The sequence below is a fragment of the Megalobrama amblycephala genome, linkage group LG13 (assembly GCF_018812025.1).
Source record: "Megalobrama amblycephala isolate DHTTF-2021 linkage group LG13, ASM1881202v1, whole genome shotgun sequence".
NCBI classification, from domain to species: domain Eukaryota; kingdom Metazoa; phylum Chordata; class Actinopteri; order Cypriniformes; family Xenocyprididae; genus Megalobrama; species Megalobrama amblycephala.
In genome coordinates this window covers 2,056,226-2,077,074 of record NC_063056.1, presented here as the reverse complement: position 1 = coordinate 2,077,074, position 20,849 = coordinate 2,056,226, and the positions used below count along the sequence as shown (strand labels likewise).

Here is a 20,849-nt window from a genome sequence, read left to right as displayed (position 1 = left end):
AAACCAATCAATTCTCTCTGCATATGCACCAGACGGCTACTGATGTCCCCCTGTGGTTAAATGAATTCAATCTAAAGCCCACGTCCCCCCTCATATATCTCAGAGCAGATTTGTCTCTGATCGTGAAAGGTCTCGCTGAAGCCTGCAGACAGCTGGAGATGGCTTTACCTTTTCTGGAGGCCTCAAAGCTGTCGTGGATGTTTATCCTTTGGATGTCGTATGTAAGTGTGGTGTTTGGCAGTAAAGTTCTGTTCCTGTTGATTGTATTTAAAGCAAACTTAAAGGCAAGTTCTTCGGCACCTGATGGGCCACTTTCAATGGATTCAAATATCCCCCCTAAGAAAAAGAGAAAAAAGGAGAAAAACACGGTATTATTAACTTGTTGCCTTCTGAGCTCCAGTTCACTCATTGAATATAATATAATATAATATAATATAATACACAAGATATAATATCAATAAACGGAGCAATTCCAATAGGGTCCTCACACCATCGGTGCTCGGGCCCTAAAGATTAGTGAAAAAAATGTTAACATAACCAAAGTTGGTTTATTGTCAGTTTCAGTCATATAACAAGAAAAAATGCCCTTGTCGACACCAGTACATCACCTAGTGAAAAAGAAATACACTATAGCATACTTTTAAAAAGAGCGCTTATTACAGAAATAATATACTTTAAAAGAATATGCTTAAGCGTGTTCTAATTGTAATGTTTTCAGATACTTAATTGCATATTGAATGCAATTAAATGGAAATTCATTAGTGTACATTTATATTAAATGCATTTATCTGAACCTTAGAGATCTTTTTGTGAGCCTTTATATGAAATTTCATAATTACATACATGACAAGCATTTATGATAAACTAAAATATACTGTACTTTAATGTAATTTCTATTAAAACTTGTATGCCATGTATTTAAATATATTTGTACTTTTGTAATGATGAAGTTGCAATTCAATTTAGTACATTTAAAATATATTAACTTTAAAAACAAAAACACACTACAGTAAAAATTATAATCAACTACTCTACGGTTTACTATATACACATCAAAATATGTGTACTTCCTGAAAGCACAACAAAAACAATAAAACAATGATTTAAAATGTATTTTAGTGAAAACATAGGTGTAGAAATAACAGCATAAATAAAATAATAGAAAAATTTGCGACATGGAATCAAAGTATGTAGGTTAAGTGCAGTGTTAAAGTATAATGTCAGAAGTTGGAAGGGGAAAAGAAAATTACAGTTTGCTTTGACTCGACCCATTGCAGCGTATAATAATAGATATATATCCAAGCTCCTTACAGAAGCTATGTTTTCAGAGCGCTAGCTACACTACAGCTTTCCCTTTGTGAGTGTGCTTGACAGGCTGTATATAAATGGATGCCTTTAGTGTTGGGGACTGATGTGTTCTGATTGGCTGGCGAATCAATCAATCAAGCCCTGGGGAGCAGTGAAGCACAGCATAGAGAGATTGAAGTGTTTTGCTTGGGTCAGTCAGCAGTTTGCCCCTGTTGACTCACCATATGTCAGACTAGAGCTCGATTCAGTGTTTTACTTACACTCACTGGAGCCTCCATCATTTAAATGATCCCTCAAGACAGAGCAGGTAAAACAATTTCACTAGCTCACTCAGTGTTTACATGACTCTCTACTGTTGTATTTAAACGTGTAGGGCGAAAGCACATAGGATAGTTGTTATATCAAATAACACCTACAGCAGTGGGCATTTTTGTCAATTTTTCATTGAGTACTCGTTCGGACACGCTCTTTCTGTAACAAAGCTCTGAAACATGGGTAACTAAAGCACACAGAACGCACAGCATTCTATAGTGTTCTCATTATAATGTAGGTACAGTATATGGCAGATTGGCGCTGGACATCTTGCACTTAAAGGCATAATGAAAATTCTGTCATCATTTAATCACCTTAAAGTTGTTCCAAACCTGTATGAGTTTCTTTCTTCTGCTAAAGACAAAAGAAGATGATTTGAATAATGTGGGTAACCAAACATTTTGATAGGCCCCATTGACTTCCATAGTATGGAAGAAAAACAAAATAGTCAATGGGTCCATCAACTGTTTGGTTACCGACATTCTTCAAAAATATCTTCTTTTGTGTTCAGCAGAAGAAAGAACCGGGAGGGGACATGATCGGTTCATTTAGTTTTGTCGTGGCCACGACATATAAACTCGTGGGAACGTGATAAGTTGTGGCCACGAGATCATATGGTGAGGGAACGATATATTTTTCTTGTGGCCACGAGTTACATGAGTAAACAACCTGCGCTACCATAGCAACCTGGAATTATCACAAATGGACAATACCATAATAATATTTATTTTTAATTAAGAATGAAAAATAAGGTTCGAATTAAGGAATGATTATTAACATATATATATATATATATGATAAATTCCCATAAATGAACTTCCTGTAAAATAAAATAAAATCATAAATAAAGCTTTCATAGGTTATATACAAATAATAAACAAAACATTATTTTAACATAGCCTATTAAAAGTAAAAACAAATTTTAACTTAATTTGAATGCTGTCACAGGCACAAACTTTATTGGCATGATCGGGTATTTACAGTATTTGAATACAAACGTTCAGTAACAAAGTACAGAATGTTAATTAGATAAAGAAATTTAGGAAATGAAGGGGAAAATAAAGCAAATAAATGTACAAATGTAACTAATAATAATATAAAAATATTAAATAAAAAATAACGATCAGTGAATGGATTTTTAAATACGGAGGAGGATTAGGGCCAAGCAATAATAAAAAAATAAAACCATCTCGAGATTAAAGTTGTTAAATTACGAGAAAAAAACGTGTTAAATTTCGAGAAAAAAGTCGAGATAAAATGTTGAGAATAAACTCATTAAATTATGAGAATAAACTCATAAAATTATAATTTAACGTGTAATTTAAAGTAAATTCGTAATATAACGAATTTGTTCTCGTAATTTAATGACTTTTTTCTCGAAATTTAACAACTTTTTTCTCGAAATTTAACAACTTTAATCTCGAGATGGTTTTATTTTTTTATTATTGCTTGGCCCTAATCCTCTTCCGTATTTAAAGACTGTTGGATGGGATTAAAATGTACAACATTTAAACATTTATTAATAAACTTCATTCGAATGCTGTCTAAGCAACATCGCGCGCAATACAATATGCACTAAGTTAATATAATCATTTCTTAATTCTGTTCTTTTTCTAAATTAAAAATAAATATTATTATGGTATTGTCCATTTCTGATAATTCCAGGTTGCTATGGTAGCGCAGGTTGTTTACTCATTTAACTCGTGGCCATGAGAAACAGATGTCGTTCCCTCAACATAATGAAGTTGTGGCCACGAGAAAAATATCTCGTTCCCTCACCATATGATCTCATGGCCATGAGTTATTATCACATTCCCACGAATTGATATCTTGTGGCCACGACAAAACTAAGTGAACCGAACATGTCCCCTCCCGGTCACCGTATGAGGGTGAGTAAATGATGACAGAATTTTCATTTTTGAGTGAACTAACCCTTTAACTGTATTTCCATCTACTTTATCAAGTGATTTCAGATATCCCTGCACGGTTTCCAAGTCATGACAAGAAATGATTTTAATTAAAACATAGGCCTACTTTAAAAAAAAAAATATGATGAGAAAAAAATAACACTGCTGGATGGATTATTAAAAACATCAATGTTTTTGAAATGGAAACCTCTAAAAGGAATACAACTGTCTTAAATAACCATATCATAGTCAATAATGTCGGGCATTGCCATTTGAGCTGAAGTTAATGAACAGTAGTGTTATGAATCAACTGGGGATCGTGTTAACATGCAAATAATAGAAGCAATATAGAATCAGATATATATGTAGAGCAGAAATAATAATATTGTTTTTTTTCTGCATGAAAACAAACGTCATCAGAGGTCATCAACTGACAGACAATGGACAGGTAACAACAAACTCTCCCCCAGGAAAAACACACATCAACTATCCATCATCCATCTCGTAACACATAGGGCGATCTCTGACAGTGATAAACTGGGGCTTGTATGATAAGATGAATCATTTTCATATGGGAAATGTCAGTTTCTCATCAAGATCTCTCAAGCACCTGACAAATCTGGATTTTTCTGTAGTCATACAATCTCTGTCTATATGTAGTTTCAAATGACATGTACAGTTTACAGAATGACCACTCTAATTCACCATCTCTTTCTTAGTTAATGGGGCGAGTTGTCACACATTTTACTCCATGTTTTGATTGGCTGGAAATATAATAATTTTAAAATCTAAGGACTTATTTTAACTGAACATTTTAACTCATATTAAGTCATACTTTGACATTTAAATATCAATGACTGCTTTAACGTGTCTGTGCTGGCAATGGTACAATGCATTTTGTGCACTGAAATCATTTAATGCACACTGAGCCGTGGATTATTTATACTGCAAATGCAATTAAAGATAGTTTACGACTAGATGTCAGGAAACATGCAAATGTTAGTGCTAGTCTCCTTCCTTTCCAACAAATCCTTTGGAATCCGGTCAGTATTTTTTATACAATTTTAGTCTTATAAATAAATAAATGTTTTTTTCACTGTATATACATGTTACAGAGCCCCTAAAGGGAGATGGTGATGGAAAAAAAAAATGAGATGGGAGGGAAAAAAAATATTTCGATGCTTTTGCATTCTCTCGCAAATGTTTTGCATTTTCTCTGGCAAGTTTTGAGTTGCATTCCCTCGAAATACCTTTGTGTTTCCTCACAAAACTTTTGCGTTCACTCGCAAAGATCTCACAATTTGTGCAAGTGAATGCAAAGCTTCTCAGCTTCTTCAACATTTGTGCAAAAGCATTGACAAATAATTTTTCCTCCCATCTCCATTTTTTCATCACCATGTCCCTTTAAGGCCTCCATAGTGTTGCATTTGATCAGACATATAACTAATGTATAGACTTAAGAACCTAAAATGCCTACAGTAAATAGTTATTATTTAAGATCAATTAAAAAAAATGGTCAAAGTCACCATGAATTTGACAATTCCTTTTTTTATGGAAGATTTTAGTAAATGATTTAGCGGTGCACATTATTATTTTGCCCTCATAATCTTGAATCTTGAAAACTTCCTCTCCCTCTTGCAGCATCTCTTCTGTTCTCTGATGAAGAGGGCGGGGCAACCTGTCACTCACATGAGATCCACCAATAGCAAACCACAACCATCCAATCAATTCCCCAAAGCCAAAATCAAGCCCGCCCTACATTTCTTGTTTCCAAAACAGTTTTATTATTATTATTTATTATTTATTTTTGGCCAAAAGAGCTGCATGCTTACCGCGGCCACTGACATGCAGTGACTGGTTCTGGCTCAATGCTGCTGCTGTCAGCTGGCCACCTGTCTAGTGAACAATGCCCTGTGCCTACCTGATCGCTCGCATCAGAGCCACACATGCCACCTCATTCGATAACGCTCTCAGAAGCTGTGATATATTTATCACACACCAGCTACATAATCAATGGCAGCACAATACATCCATTTCTGCATCCACAGGGAACACTCGCTTACAGCCGAGAACCAGAACAGCTCAGAGGAAATTAGTAAAGTAGCGGTCATCTTCCTGTCTGAGAGAAATGAGACTGTCATTTATCATCTAACATTATCAATTGCTGTGACCACAGTGGGATTTCCTACAAAACTGATCAATATCATAGAAGAAAAGGAACTATAAAGACTGAGTGTGGCTTTGATTCCATGCCTATATAGCCTGAGGGATTTAAATGACAAGGTTTATCATATCATATGAAGTTTTCAACATTATTTTCTTTTCTTTTTGCTATTCCTTTCTTAATATAACACATTTTTAGGAAATCTTCTAGAATCTAAGGCAACCACTTGTTAACTATTATCAGAAGTTAACTTTATATGAATATTACTGATAGTTTTATTGCCGTTTTGTTTTCTAGTTGCTGTCCCATGTGCTGGTGGGAAGGAACCATGTTGAGCTCCTGAATTCAGGCAAGATTTATCTTGGAAGACATAAGAGGATTTTAAAGGGGAACAGATGAGGGGTGTGAAATCTCATCTACATAAATGTTGATTCATGCTGGTTTTATCATAAGTTCAACCTCACTTTTATAGCTTACTGAAATGTGCTGTGAATTGATAGCAGAACGTCTGCTGGTCTCCACGGCTGTAAGAATGCTCACTTTCAACGCTGCATGAAAAAGACCCTAAAAACAATGTTGGCATATGCCATTTTATAGATGTAGATGTGCTGATTGACAGACATTTTATGCATAGTTTTGCACTGGATCAGTATCAAACCAGCAGTAATCACCTAAACCAGTATGAAAAATGCAAAGTTCTGTCATGAAACTCTAGATGGCGCTGACTGGTCCTTAACTCAATCTGCTTGTAATCACATCATTCTCTATAGGACACAGCTGATTGGTTTCTGCTGTATCAGTAGCCAATGAGCTTGCTGCTCATGTTTCAAACACTTGGTCAGAATTTGTTGTATCAGTTGCAGTGTGCTTCAGAAACCCTCCGCCTTCCCCAGCTCCACCTGTATAGATCTGCTATGGGTAAATCATGTACGCTATATTGTACAGCAGCAGCATGTCTTACTTGCTCACAGCAGCATGTTTTGTGTGAATTGGCAGTCGCAAGTCCTGTATATGCTTTGCTGCAGCAAAATAACAGCAACAGCAGCAGCAGATCTATTCTGCCAAGACCAAACATATAATTATTGTCATATTCATTACCATGCCAATCTCCCTGAGAGTTGTCAAGCAAGAAATTCATTCATTTAGGACAGGGTCAGAAAATTCATAAATGGTCAGGAACTCCACTTGAACTAGAGATAATTACAGGATATGAAAGGTATTCATTCTTTCAGCTCCAGAGGACATTCATATTGTTCAGAGGCTCTCAGAAATAATCAATTATCAACATTGTCACAGATTTTTGTCTTAAATTTCCTAGTGTGAAATAAAAATAGAAACAAATGAGACAATTGTTACAGTTAGAAGATTGCTCTACAGTAGATAGAGTTATCAAATGAAAGTGGAGAGCTCTGATAGTTTAAAAATTTGTGTTTCTTGAGTTTATATTGAGCGCACTTTTGATTGAATACTTTGGTATCTTGGCAGATCAGAGTTGTGAGATTTACCCTGAAACTCTAAAGGCACTTTACCAGGGTCTGTTTTCTCAGGTACAACATCTGAGAAGCAGGAGACTTAAAGTTCTGGTGCCAGATTCATGAAACATTATTAAGAATAAAATTCTTCCCAACTGCTATTTTCTTAAGAAAAACAGTTTTTATTCACAAAATACATAAAAATCTTTTTTTTTTTTCTTTTTTTTTCTTAAAAATCATCATAAATAATCTAAAATTAAAATTAGGATAAGCTCCAACATGCCTTAAATCCCCAAAGGTAATATGTTTAATCAATTTATTAGGCTGTTTAAAATTAATCATTAGTGTAGGGGGTTGGGCACATTACAAGTAACTTGAGTTATCGGATTACTTTTTCAAGTAACTAGTAAAGTAACATATTACTTTTTCAATTTACAACAAAATATCTAAGATATCTATATTCAAATAAGTAACGCAAGTTACTTTTTCACATGTATTGACTGACAGCTCTCCTCATGTTGAGAGAAATAAAGGTCAGAGGTGTTGTATGTGAACATGATGCTATTGTAGTTCTAGACTAAATGTGAACATGCATTTACTCATCTCACTTGCACAAAAACATTCAGTATTCTTCAAAATAAATAAAAACAGTGAAATTCAATCTCAGAATTTTACACAAACCTGTAATAATTAACTATATTAAATTACACAAATATACTTTATGCATTTAATCTCACTTTATTAACCAATGTCTTTGCTGCTGATGTTCAATGATCCAATTCAACCATACTAATAAGCAAAAAAATGACTTTATATTAGATGTAGAAATAAGAGTGTTGAACTTCCTTCTCCTGTATCCTATTCTTCTTTAATCCAGAACGGCAGCACAGCTGAAAGGTTTGTTTGAGCTGCGCCCTCTACTGTACATGAGTAATAATTATGCATTTCCTTCAGCCTGAGGCTTATTCATTTCACTTTTGGTGTGAAAGGGGTTTAACATTTGGCAAAAATAGACGTTTTTGTAGTTATTAAAAAACAAACAAACAGCCCAGGTGAGAAAAAGTCATGCAAAAGTAATGTAACACATTATTTTTCATAAAAAGGAACTAAGTAACACAATTAGTTACTTTTTTAGGGAGTAATGCAATATTTAAAAGTAACCTTCCCAAACACTGTTAATTATTGTAATTAAAACAGAACACATAACTACTAGAGATGTGCATGAGTATTCTGAAGTGAATAATTGCGTTACTTTCTTCTGAACTTCATCAATTTAGTAACAACTCTACAAGAACATGTGAAATTGGGACCTTGTTTTTTTTATTTTATAGTTGTCACGGTGCAATTTTCAGCAGCACTAAGCACATAGGAGAGCACATGTGAGAACACACATGACACGCTCACTAAAACTAGTGAAGCAACACACACACACAGATACAGGACGCTTTCCCACTAGAGATAGAGCAAGATAGATGGAGTGCAAATAACAGACTGCTGAATCTTGGGACAAGCTCTACTGCCATATTAAATATAACTCTTTTTAACCTGACACAGCATATTAAAAATGAGACACTGAGTGCTAAACTCTGGTCAAACCAGTCACAGCTAAAATAGCGTGCTTGCTTATTATGATCATTATGGCAGACAGAGCAAAAAGTGATGCTGTAACAATTGCAATATTGCTATAATGACCAAACATTGTTTTCATGTGTTATGTTGTAATGTTTAATTACAGTAACAGAGTTAGTTTGTCAGCAAGAACTGCCATACAATCAAACGACACCTAATAATTTTAATCTTAAGATGTTCTTAAGAGAATATTTGTGTAGTAAATGAATTTTCTTTAATCTCCATTTAAGCTCTTTGTGGGCTAGAATAAATAATTCAGATAGTAAAGAGATTTCATTTGGGGGTTTTCTTTAAGTTTCCATCATGCATTGATCTTCTCTAGTACTTGTCTTTGGGTATCTGTGTTATGTCTTTGCATGAAGTGACAGGGGAGTGTAAAATCTATCATTTTCAGTTCTTTGAGAGCAGAACATGCACAGCAAGTCCCTGCATGTGGCAACTACACAGAGATATGAAGGTGAAACATCTATCTCAACTTCCAAGAGAAGAGGGGGGGGGGGGGGGAACTTACACAGAGAAATTAATTACAAAGCCAGTTATGGTTTGATGCAGCTGGGGAGGAGAGGTTATTTATGTGGAAAATAAGGTGCTCATGCTAGTATTTTCTCTCCCCAGTGGTGACAGTTTGATGGCTATCAGTGTCAGATTATCAGCGTAGCATATCGAGATGCGTAGTGCAGCGTAACAGGCTTGTAGGACACATTCCATCTTTATCAAGCCTGGAGCTGTGATGCAGAAGACAGGGAGCCTGGACCCTGGGTGGAGAAAGAGCAGCATGTTTCTACAGGGCTCAGTCTCTGCATACAGCTAGGATGGTGGTGATGTGCTCGAGGAAAGCAAAATCATCCATGAAACCGTATGAACCCATTTCAAGTATAAATTGAAATGGCGTTTTCGAAGGAACCTGCTCTTCTTAAAGCTGCTGTGTTTAATGTGTTGTGTTTGAATACCACCTTCTGACCTAGTTTAATGAGCAGAGTCAGCTAAGTTATGCATGGGCAGGTTAACTTCCATTGTGACTCTGCAGCACTTTCAAAGCATTGTCAACTTCTCAACCAATGCCGCGCAAACCCAGAAGACCACATCCGGACAAGGCCTGATAAATGAATCAAACCAACCAGGCTCATTGGAAAAGTGTGCTTGTGGCAACCATGATATTTGAAGCACTTTGAAAGTGAAATGTCCAGTGAGTGGTGCTAAAAGTCTGTTCAATGTGGTGACCAATTTTAATATACTTCAGAAATTAAATGTCCACTGAGTGGCACTTAAAGGTTAACTCTCTATCACTTTTTTAAAATAACGTACCACCTACACTAAATCTAACTGACAGTACAGTTAACTAAAGTACAAGGTAGATAAAATGCATTTGCTGAAGCAACCACATCTTTGAGTTCTTTTATCACGGCTTTTGTTTCGTGAGATTTGTGCACTTTGCATCACAAAAATGCAGGTATAGAGGCACATTTTTTAAATGAAAAATGTTGTTCCAAAACACAAGAATCCCGTGACTAAAGATTGTAAATAATTTTTATGTTCCACTGCCCTATATGACAGTAGAATTGATCTTTATACTGACACCTATTGGTGTGGATGTGGCATCTCACTAAAAAAGTATTAAGGATCCTACTGTATAAATGAATCAAGTTTGTTTGACATCATGATTAATTTATGCCTCAAAAGAAGGTGGCTTACAATGGGAGTTATAAAGTCAAAATTGCGAGATTTAAAGTCGCAATTCTGGCTTTATTTCTCGCGATTCCAAATTTTTATCATGCAATTCTGACTTTTTTTTTCTCTGAATTGAATTGCGAGTTATAAAGTCAGAATTGCATGATATAAACTTGCAATTGTGTCTTATGAAGTCTTGCAATTGTGAATTTTTTTCTCAGAATTGTGAGTTTATATCTCACAATTCTGACTTTATAACATGCAAATGTGAGTTATAAATTCAGAATTTTGAGATATAAACTTGCAATTCTGAGAAAAAAACAATCTTTTTCCCCTCACAGTTGAACATTATAAGACACAATTGCAAGTTTATATCTCACAATTCTGACTTTATAACTCACAATTTTGACTTTATAACTTAATTTATACCTTGCAATTCTGAGAGAAAAAAAATTGTGAGATATAAAATCAGAACTGCATGATATAAACTTGCAATTGCGTCCTATGAAGTCTTGCAATTGTGATTTTTTTTTCTCAGAATTGTGAGTTTATATCTCGCAATTCTGACTTTATAACATGCAAATGTGAGTTATAAATTCAGAATTTTGAGATATAAACTCGCAATTCTGAGAAAAAACCAATCTTTTTCCCCTCACAGTTGAACATTATAAGACACAATTGCAAGTTTATATCTCACAATTCTGACTTTATAACTCACAATTTTGACTTTATAACTTAATTTATACCTTGAAATTCTGAGTTTATACCTTGCAATTCTGAGAGAAAAAAAATTGTGATATAAAATCAGAACTGCATGATATAAACTTGCAATTGCGTCTTATGAAGTCTTGCAATTGTGATTTTTTTTTTTTTCTCAGAATTGTGAGTTTATATCTCGCAATTCTGACTTTATGACATGCAATTGTGAGTTATAAATTCAGAATTTTGAGATATAAACTCGCAACTCTGAGAATCTTTTTTCCCCTCACAGTTGGACATTATAAGACACAATTGCAAGTTTATATCTCACAATTTTGACTTTATAACTTGATTTATACCTCAAAATTCTGAGTTTATAACTTGCAATTCTGAGAAAAAAAAAAGCCAGAATTGTGAGATAAAAAGTCACAATTACCTTTTTTATCTTTTATTTCATGGCAGAAACAAGCTTCCATACGATATACAATGCAGAATAGAACAGCCTTTTTCTATGCTGATCCATAATTAATGCATCTTTAAAATGATTTCCAGTTCAATTCCATTACACTATTTTCCTCCACATACCATTTAAAACACAACGTTGGTGTTGTTGAAACAAATGTTGGTGTTCATGAAGCTTAATAGAACGATATGTAAAATTAATTGCATGTATTAATAATTTCTCTGCCCCTAGGAAACTCCAGTGTGTTGTGTGTAATAAAGAACCAAATTAGTTGTATTTGAGAAATGGCCTGTTACTTACTCCAGCTGTCACAAAATCACTCGCCCTCACCATCTGCCTTCCCCTGTTTTCCTCGTTATTATAATCTCTCATACATCTTTACTGAAGACCTTCTTTGAACATTGATAACTTGGAGGGATTTTGAATTCTCTCATCATCTAAATCTGTATGACTTTCCTCTGTGGAACAAACACCAAAACTGTTTGGTTACCTTCTTTAAAATATCCTCTTCTGTGTTCCACAAAAGGTTTGGAATGACATGAGGGCGAGTAAACGATGACAGAATTTTCTATACATTTGTTTTTGTAGAAGTTTAGCTTCGTTTTTCTACAAGCAAACAAAACACACGCACCTGAAGTCAGGTAGACCTATCGTGAGAGATCAAAGGAAAAATACTCGACTCTCAACGCCGTCCCAACACACTGGTTTTTACTATTCACTTTGCTTTCAAGCTAAAAAATTCACACAGTTATGAATGCACCAGGGAATAGAAGACAGAATCCGAAAGCTGAAAAATGACTTTGAGCGCACTGCAACATACTGGCATTAACACAGCTCATTTTGTAACTGCTGAGGTGAGCTTTTGGCTGCCGTGAGCACTTGCGTTTTGTGCGGCAGCATTTGTTAATATGCCTCAGAATAAATCTTATTACGGTTTCTCTTTACTTTCCATTTCTTTCGTCTTTAGCAGATCGATTTGCTTAACAATGATAAGAATCCCTCCAGCTTAACTCATCCACCTTGGGCCAACTTACAGAGAGCTGGGATTGTGCAGCCTTCTCATTTTTAATGAAGATTCTTTTTGAACTCCGCCACGGCGTATTGATTTTCCACTCGCAGTCAAGTGTTTGATATGATCTTGAATGGAGATGTGGATTGGAATATGTGGCTGGATGCGATTTTCGTTCATTTCTCATACGTTTTGGCCCGTGACCCGTCAGTATTTTACGGTAATCCCTGCCCGTTTAAGAGATCGGCCTTGGATCTAATGAGTTATGAATATAACTCTCACGAGGCCTATCAGCTTTGCTTGAGGTTTGTGTGGTGAATGCTCACTCTCAGGCTGGGCGGCCGATATAAATCAGGGCGTGAGGTTTTGCTTTGGCGGTGGTCTGCGGGGGCCGCTTGCTGGTTGAGATCAATTGTGAATTGCTAATTCTTTCAGCTTGGATCCCCACAGTATAATCTGCCTCGTAAAATCCCTCAATCCTCCAACTCTGTTAAAAGAAGACTCTACGACAAAGCGTATGTGCTGCTTCCAGTTCATCTTAAAAGAAAATGTTGTATTTTTTCATAATATCTCATCCCACACTGTCCCGAAACCACCTTGACAGGCACGTAGTTTGAATCTATTCTAGGCCAGCAGTAATTTCTTTTCAGCTTGGAAGAAAAAAAAGGGTAAGGATGCAAAACAAAGGGGAATCTGCTTCAGTCTTTACATCCAGAACCATTACGAGAACATTTGCCGTCTTGTTCAGAATTCATTTCCCTGTGAATTGGGGCCAATATCCTACTTATTCATTTGAATATGTTCTAGGACAGCCAAGAAAATTGAACCTGTGCACTTTTGTTGTGCAGACAGCTATAACTTTGGTCGCAAATGAGTATTTCGTGACTTATGAACTCTTGTTTGGGCGAGAGGAACACTGCGGAACACACGCGTTCCAGATAATGGAAAAACAAAGGACAGCAAATCAAATTGACAGAAATTCTATTTTCTTGTGGTGAAAACAAACGTCAACTGTGCACTGAATTACAATGGAAAGCTAAGATGGCTCAAATACTGAGTGATAAACTGCGATGTTCAGCTACCGCAAACATTTCCGAAGAGAAGGATCATTTCTCTCCAGCTGCTTATGGAGCCGGAAAACGTCAGGAGGTGTGTGCGTGCGGCCTATATATCTGTGTCTTCCTATTTAATGAAGTCTGATGAACTTGACAAAAACACTCTGTCGCTGTGCAGGCTCTTGGTAACAAGAAGATGGCCTTACACTTGCACGGAGGGTTCCTATTGGTCGGCCAGCCTGACAAAGTGAATGGACCATGGCGACGCTTTGTGACTAATGGACTCCAGCTCAGCATCAAGGTCACGGCCAGGTGGGTTCCATGGCAACAGTGGAATCTTTATCATACCGTGGACCGGTTGAAGTGAGCCGCTGCTACTAGAAGGTTCTTTTGGAATCTTTGAGATGGAACAAAGTCTGATGGATGTGGTGGAATGAGCGAGCTGTCTCAGTAATTAACTTGTTCCCTGAGATTTTCAGACAGGGATAGATGAGAGAAAGCGTTAACTCTTTTCTGACTGCGCACATGCCTGGCTAGCCTGCCGTGTGTACGGACGCTGATTAAAGACAGGAAAGCCATGGCAACTACATTCATGTCAATCCCACTTAGTTCGTGACAACAAGCGTTAACAGAGCTCCATCCCATAATCCATCAGTTCACATGTTCATTTAATGGTTATGGGGGTTGTGGAAGCATGATTTGGTGTTGTTCATGAGGCGCAACTCAAGATCAAAATTTCCACCCTGGACAAAACTCGAGAACAGTGTGGGTGAGAGTGAAGAATGGATAGCAGAGAAACTTTTCCCTATTGTTGTAATTAGCAGGACTTTATGCTGCAGGTATTGAACTCTGCTTCAATTATAAGCCTCATTGAGAGTCCAGTCTGGGTTAAACACATATTAATCTGACATTATCTTTTAATGTACTGGCACTGGAAGTAATGCTCATGTTTGATTTCAGGCTGATATTATATATTATACAAATGACTATGTTTTCTGGGTCCTTAAAATAGAAAGACATTACTGATAGTATAATGTTTATGTGCAAGTTGTCTGATTTTTTATCATTTAGCAGTTTCACATGCACAACAAATAATAATAATAATAATAATAATAATAATAAATGTTTCATTTGTTGTTACTTTCTATTCATCAAAGAATCCTAAAAAAAAAAAAAAAAAAAATCACAGTTTTCACAAAAATAATAATCAAAAATGTTTCTTAAGTAGCAAATCGACATATTAAAATGATTTCATCTGACACTGAAGACTCTGATCACAGGGTCTAATCAGATTTGAGGCCTGTTTCAAAGGAAAGAAACAGTTTGGAGGCCCCTGTCGTATTCAGTTGACATCTGGGTACGTGCAGACAGTCTTTCTTGCAGCATGGTAGACTGCAGGTATGATTTTATCAGCCGCAGGCGCGAGATATTAATATAAAAATGAAATGATGTAAAAAAAAAAAAAAAAAAAAAAAAAAAGGAATAAAAAATTATCTAAAATAAAATCATTGTCTTAACAAGTGACTCATTCAATCATTTAGTCAAACAATTCCTTAAAAACTAAGACACATTCAGTTGCTCGGAGACGCGCAATCTACTGTGGATTTGTTGTGAAATGGAGCAAAAACAGACTAAGTCTAAAAGGAAAGTCACCTAACATTACCTTCTTGTTTATTGAACTGTTGTATAAAATCAATAGGCTATCACATTTGCAATCGTGCTGATATTCGGGAAAACTGCACTCTATATCCTGTTATAAATATTAAAAACAAGAACTCATACAGGGACATTTTTACCCCATATATCTTGATTTTTGGGTTGCATTATTGCCCCAAGCCCCCATTAATTTCTGTGATGGCGGGGCTCTTTTCTGAGCGCAAGCGGACGGAGGCCACTTCTGATGCGAGGCCCGTTCCAAGTGAAACAGGTGAAACACAGCAAAGGATGCTGCCGGCAGGAATACATTTCATTTATTTACACTCAGATTAGATTCTATTTACACCATGTAAACGTATCAGTTCTTTATTTGCAATAAGAGTAAATAGTAATTAGATGCTATATATACTTTATATTGGCTGATATTATTTGCATTAACAGTATTTTTGTACATTAACAGGATGCAATAATATCATAGAGTGTGATTATATTTATTTTAATTATTAAATGGATGCTGCCTTATTAGGAGAATAAAAACCCTCCCTACATCTTCCCCTAACCCTACCCAGTAAATACTTTTAATATTATTAAACACTTGTTAGGCAGTTTCTTTCCACTGTAAAACATTATTTTCATTTTTATTAAAAATATATGGCTTTCTGATGTGATATGTGATGGGAAAATGGAGATTGATATATGCGAGCCTTATTCGCTGCGGCACTGAAGACGTTGAATTGTGCACGTTTAGTGGACCAACAAGGCATTGGTGGGCGGAGCTAGTGTAAATAGCATTTGTCAACAAGGACACTATTGACAGTGTAAATAGACACTCCATTTAAGGCACAACAAAAAACATTTTATTCTACCTTCATTCATTCTTTTTTTCAATACTTAAATGTTTCATTAAAAAAATTAAAAGACATTTCGAACAAAATTGCGTTTTTTTTTTTGTCAAAAACTTCTGCTAAATCAAATTCAGAACGATGATCAAAACACAGATGGAGTAGATCAAGTCCATCAATACCCCCAAAGATTCACAGTCCTATACCTCTTCATGGGCTCAACATTTTTCTCAGTAATGTTTGTCAGTTTTGATTTATATGCTGTTGAATGTTTTATGATCATGTTGTGCATAAGCAACTTTTATCCGCTTCCTATTGGTTTACGCAGATATTTTTCTTTTTCCCTTGTTTTTGGATCCAGAGATGCAGTACTCTTTCAAAAGATGCATAACAGCGCCCCCTACCAGCGCCCCCTAAAACACGGATTGACAGAAAAACTAGTCAATGGTTGGGAAAGAGTTAAAACAGAAAACAGTTTTAAAATCTTATCGACCTTAAACTTCTGAACGGTAGTCTATAGTCATCATTATCTCAAAAAGAGTTGTCATATAATAATTTTCGTGAAGCATCGAACAGCACTAAATTGGCTCCAAGCAACTGCATATCATGACAGGAAATTACAGAAGCAGTGAGTACTGGTGAGTACTGGTGAGTACTCGACCACTTCTAGATTTTATCACCCTCAGGCTTCTTTGTCCGGTACTATTAGTCGCATAGCAATGCTCAGCACAATCTAAGACACTACAAAAAGATATCTGGCTCTCTTTATCAGTGTGTGTTAATGTACCCTAGCGTGAGCTGAGCAGACTGATACACCACATCAAAGATTTGCCCAAAAAATCTAAAGCGCTTCCCAAGAGAATAACAAAATAGCCTCGGAAGTAAGCGGTGACAGTAACTGATTATAAATATTCATAAAGGCTTTTAAAAGTGGGTAATCACTTTTGCTGTTCTGCATAATGCTGCTTATTTATTCAAACGCAGGGACGCGTGGGGAGAAACTGCGCTGTTTGAGCGAGCGAGCGGTGTGTTCTTGTGGGTGTGGTGAGCTGAGGAGACAAAAGCACGCATGTGTGCTCCGAAAACGATGTTTGGAGACTCGGTGATGAGAGGCCGTGAGCGTGTGTGATGGGAGGTATTTCACAGTCACACAGACACATTATGGGTGATAATTTATGAGGAAACAGCAGCACCTAATTAGGCCTCACACTCTGTAGGAGTGACATCAACATCTGAGCATGTCTGCTGAGTGATGCTGAAACACACACACACACACCCATCCACCCACACACATGCTGCATATGTATGTACAATATATGTAAAACAGTGTAACATGGTCAATGACTTGCAGTGGGCTGTTTACATTAAATCTCACGTCATAAAAGCATTCTGAGGTGAAAATACATTCTCAGACTCAGCCGAATGCATGAGCGCTCCTCTTTGTGAGCATTTTAATGTGCGGTTAAAAAATAGCCTAGAGTGTCATTTGCTGTTAAAAACTAAGCTCAAAATCGATTTGTGATGCATTCGGAAAATATCATAAACAATCCATGAACGCGATGCATCGATAGTACTGTCCCAGCCCTAATATAAAAATCTGCCTTTCGCAAATAGGTTTTTTTTTTACACCATTTGAGTTTTTAAAAACATCAAGAACAAAGAATATATGTAAGCAATAAGGTAAGAGAGGCTCTGCTGTATCATGAATAAGTCACGGCTGAAGGGTGTTGTTACATTCAGCCGTGACTTATTCATGGTACAGCACTAGCCTTGAGTACCTTATTGATGTTATAAAACCGTTACCACACAATACAAATATTAAAGCTTAATATAAGTATCAATGCAACATTCATGAAGTAAACTTTCACTAAAAGCCTTCCTTCCGCCGGAAAAAAATAGTCCCTGACTGTGAACAGCAACAGAAGTTACATTATTACGCCATTAGATGGTGGCAAAGGCTGTCTTTATGATTGTGTAAGTCAGTAGCGAAGACTTTTATATTGAAAAGACTGAACTGTTTTGAACACGGAACAAGACGCAACCAGAGGTGGGGGACTCGAGTCACATGACTTGACTCGAGCCAAGAATAATTAAGCAAAAAAAAAAATAAATACTAAAAAAAATAACGTTTTGGACATGTTAAGAGTTGACTTTGAATTGGTTTTGTGTTCATTAAGCAGAAAATTGGGTTAAAATCAGTGCTGTCAACGTTTTTCAGTTTAACACATCAAAAATATTTAACACAAACGCATCATCCATTTTTTCGGTCATCCTTTGACTAGCATTACCATATATGATCACGCTCTTATTTATGTAAATGCTTTTAAACCATTTAAGCTCGCCAAAAGAGAAAAAGAGAACGCGCTGTCTGTGAATGTATTGCTGTCACACATGACTCACAGAAAGATGCGCGCCAGAATGTCACACTTGAATGAACAATAACACACCCAATAATGCCAAAAATGTTGAGTATCCTCATTAGAGCAGCCTTGAATGAGTTAAAGTCTTAGACTAAAGTAAATAGTTGTGAGAAAGTGGGACGCGCGTGAGATCCGCGTCATGTGTGGTAGATCTGACAGCAACCAATGCTGTCTGTCATTGAAGAACAAAGGTAACAGAGAAAATTATCACATTTAATTTTTTGCATGTGCAATGCATTGTAAATGGTTATTCACTGTTTATAAGGAAATGCCAGCTTTTTTGCAATATCACTTAGCATATGCATGTGTGCACTGTGTAATAATTGGTCTTCAGTGTTTGACTTTGAGTGAAAAACCTATGGATAGTTTATAGGGATGTATACACATACACACACAGACACAAAGAAAAAAAAAATCATACAGACCTGCAAACCCAACCATGCATACACAAACAAACAAAACAAACAAAAAATACTCAAACTTGCAATAAAACATTACACTTTTCAGTCATACACGCACATACACATCCACTCACAAATATTAATGAATCACACTCAATCGAATAGCCTCTCTCTCTCTCACACACACACTCACACACAAACACAAATAAAAAGAAAAAATCAAATTTGCAAACAAAACCATGCACATGCAAAGAATACACTTTTCACTCATACACATGTACACACATTTTTTTTTTTTTTTTTTTTAATTTTAGATTTTTATTATATTAACAGCTCAGCTGTATGTGGACACCTTTTGATTAGAAATGCATATTGCATTTTTTTTGTTGTTGCAAATAAATCCCATAGTCCATAACTACTATATTTTAATATATATATTCAGTTAAATTATCAAACATTTGTATGACTTGCCAGTGACTTTGACCCAAGCTATGACTTGATTTAAATTGCTTGATTCTCAAAAAAATGGACTTGGACTTGCTTGAGACTTGAAGGTTAAGACTTGAGACTTATTTGTGACTTGCACATGTGTGACTTACTCCCACCTCTGGACGCAACTAACAAATGCTTTGACTAACACTGTCAGTCACGGGAAAACCCCTTAACTGTTAAAAGGACAAGATGATACAAATGAGACATTTAAACAGATTTTTTATTATGAACATAGGACTGACCTGAAGGAAAATACTAAATCTGAATGCAGGTAATAAACTCGCTCACTCGATCTCTTTCTCACAATACTCTTCTACATAATACAGTAAGCTTCAATAAACTATATCAGCTGAGAACATAATACAGTTTACGTTGCTAAGAGTGGTTGCTAAGGGTGTTGTGTAGTGATATACAGAATCGTTGGGTGAAGCTATATATATATATATAAATAACAACATGTGAAGACAGTATGAATATACATATAAATCAAAATAATAATCTCCCAATGTCATCCAGGACATCAGCCCTGAACACAGATTTGTGAAATGGAAATTGATTTTTTTGTTGTTGTTTGTTATCTCTCATTAAGTTTAAACACTCATCTCTCGTTTCACTCACACCTGCTCTGTTCTGTTATTTCCTCCTTCAACACTGCAGCTGGAGAGAGGCAGTCCTGCTGGATGCCTGTCTGGAATAACACTCGTTTCTAGGGTGAATGAAATAAATGAAAGTCCTTGTAGCACTTTCACTCCCAGAATCAATGTCAGTCACACAACCGAGTTTGCTTCACCTGTTTGCATTTAAAGCAAACATCACCAACACACATGCACAGACAAAACCATGACACCTTCTGCATGATGGAGGACAACACTACAGTCAGAAATATACATTAATGGAGACAGCTTACTCACAACATAGCATGTGTCAGTATGTTGCTTTCCCTGTGTACGTCTCAGAATAAAACTACACACTTGCAGCCTGTAGCCCTCAATGATACGATGCCCTGCCTTCACTTTCTCGAAATTCACAACATATTGCAGTGCTAGAATTAACAGGACAGTCTTTAAACTAACCAATAACATGTTCTTTTTGAGCCATGTGGCATGTGATTCGCACACACTAACTGCATTATTTTAATACATATCTTAGCATTTATTTTACATTCTGATGTAAAATAAGTGTTTAAGTAAATGTTCATAGAGACAATTTTTCCAACATACTTTTACCAAAAATTTGAACATGCTAAGATTGTGATAATGCATTTTACTAATGCACATCCTTGTTGTGAATTTTTATATATAGTGCTTTATAGATAGATCAGTTATTTATCAGTTGTTAATTTATTTAGGGCT

At 36.0% G+C, this 20,849-nt stretch overlaps 1 protein-coding gene across 1 annotated transcript in view; it reads right to left on the bottom strand.

Moving 5' to 3' along the window:
- grik2 (glutamate receptor, ionotropic, kainate 2) overlaps nt 1-20,849 on the bottom strand; it is a 245,140-nt gene that overhangs the window by 169,752 nt on the left and 54,539 nt on the right. Inside the window, exon 3 of the mRNA XM_048152799.1 lies at nt 169-336. Coding sequence (XP_048008756.1) covers nt 169-336 — 168 coding nt within the window. The remainder of the gene's footprint in view (nt 1-168; nt 337-20,849) is intronic.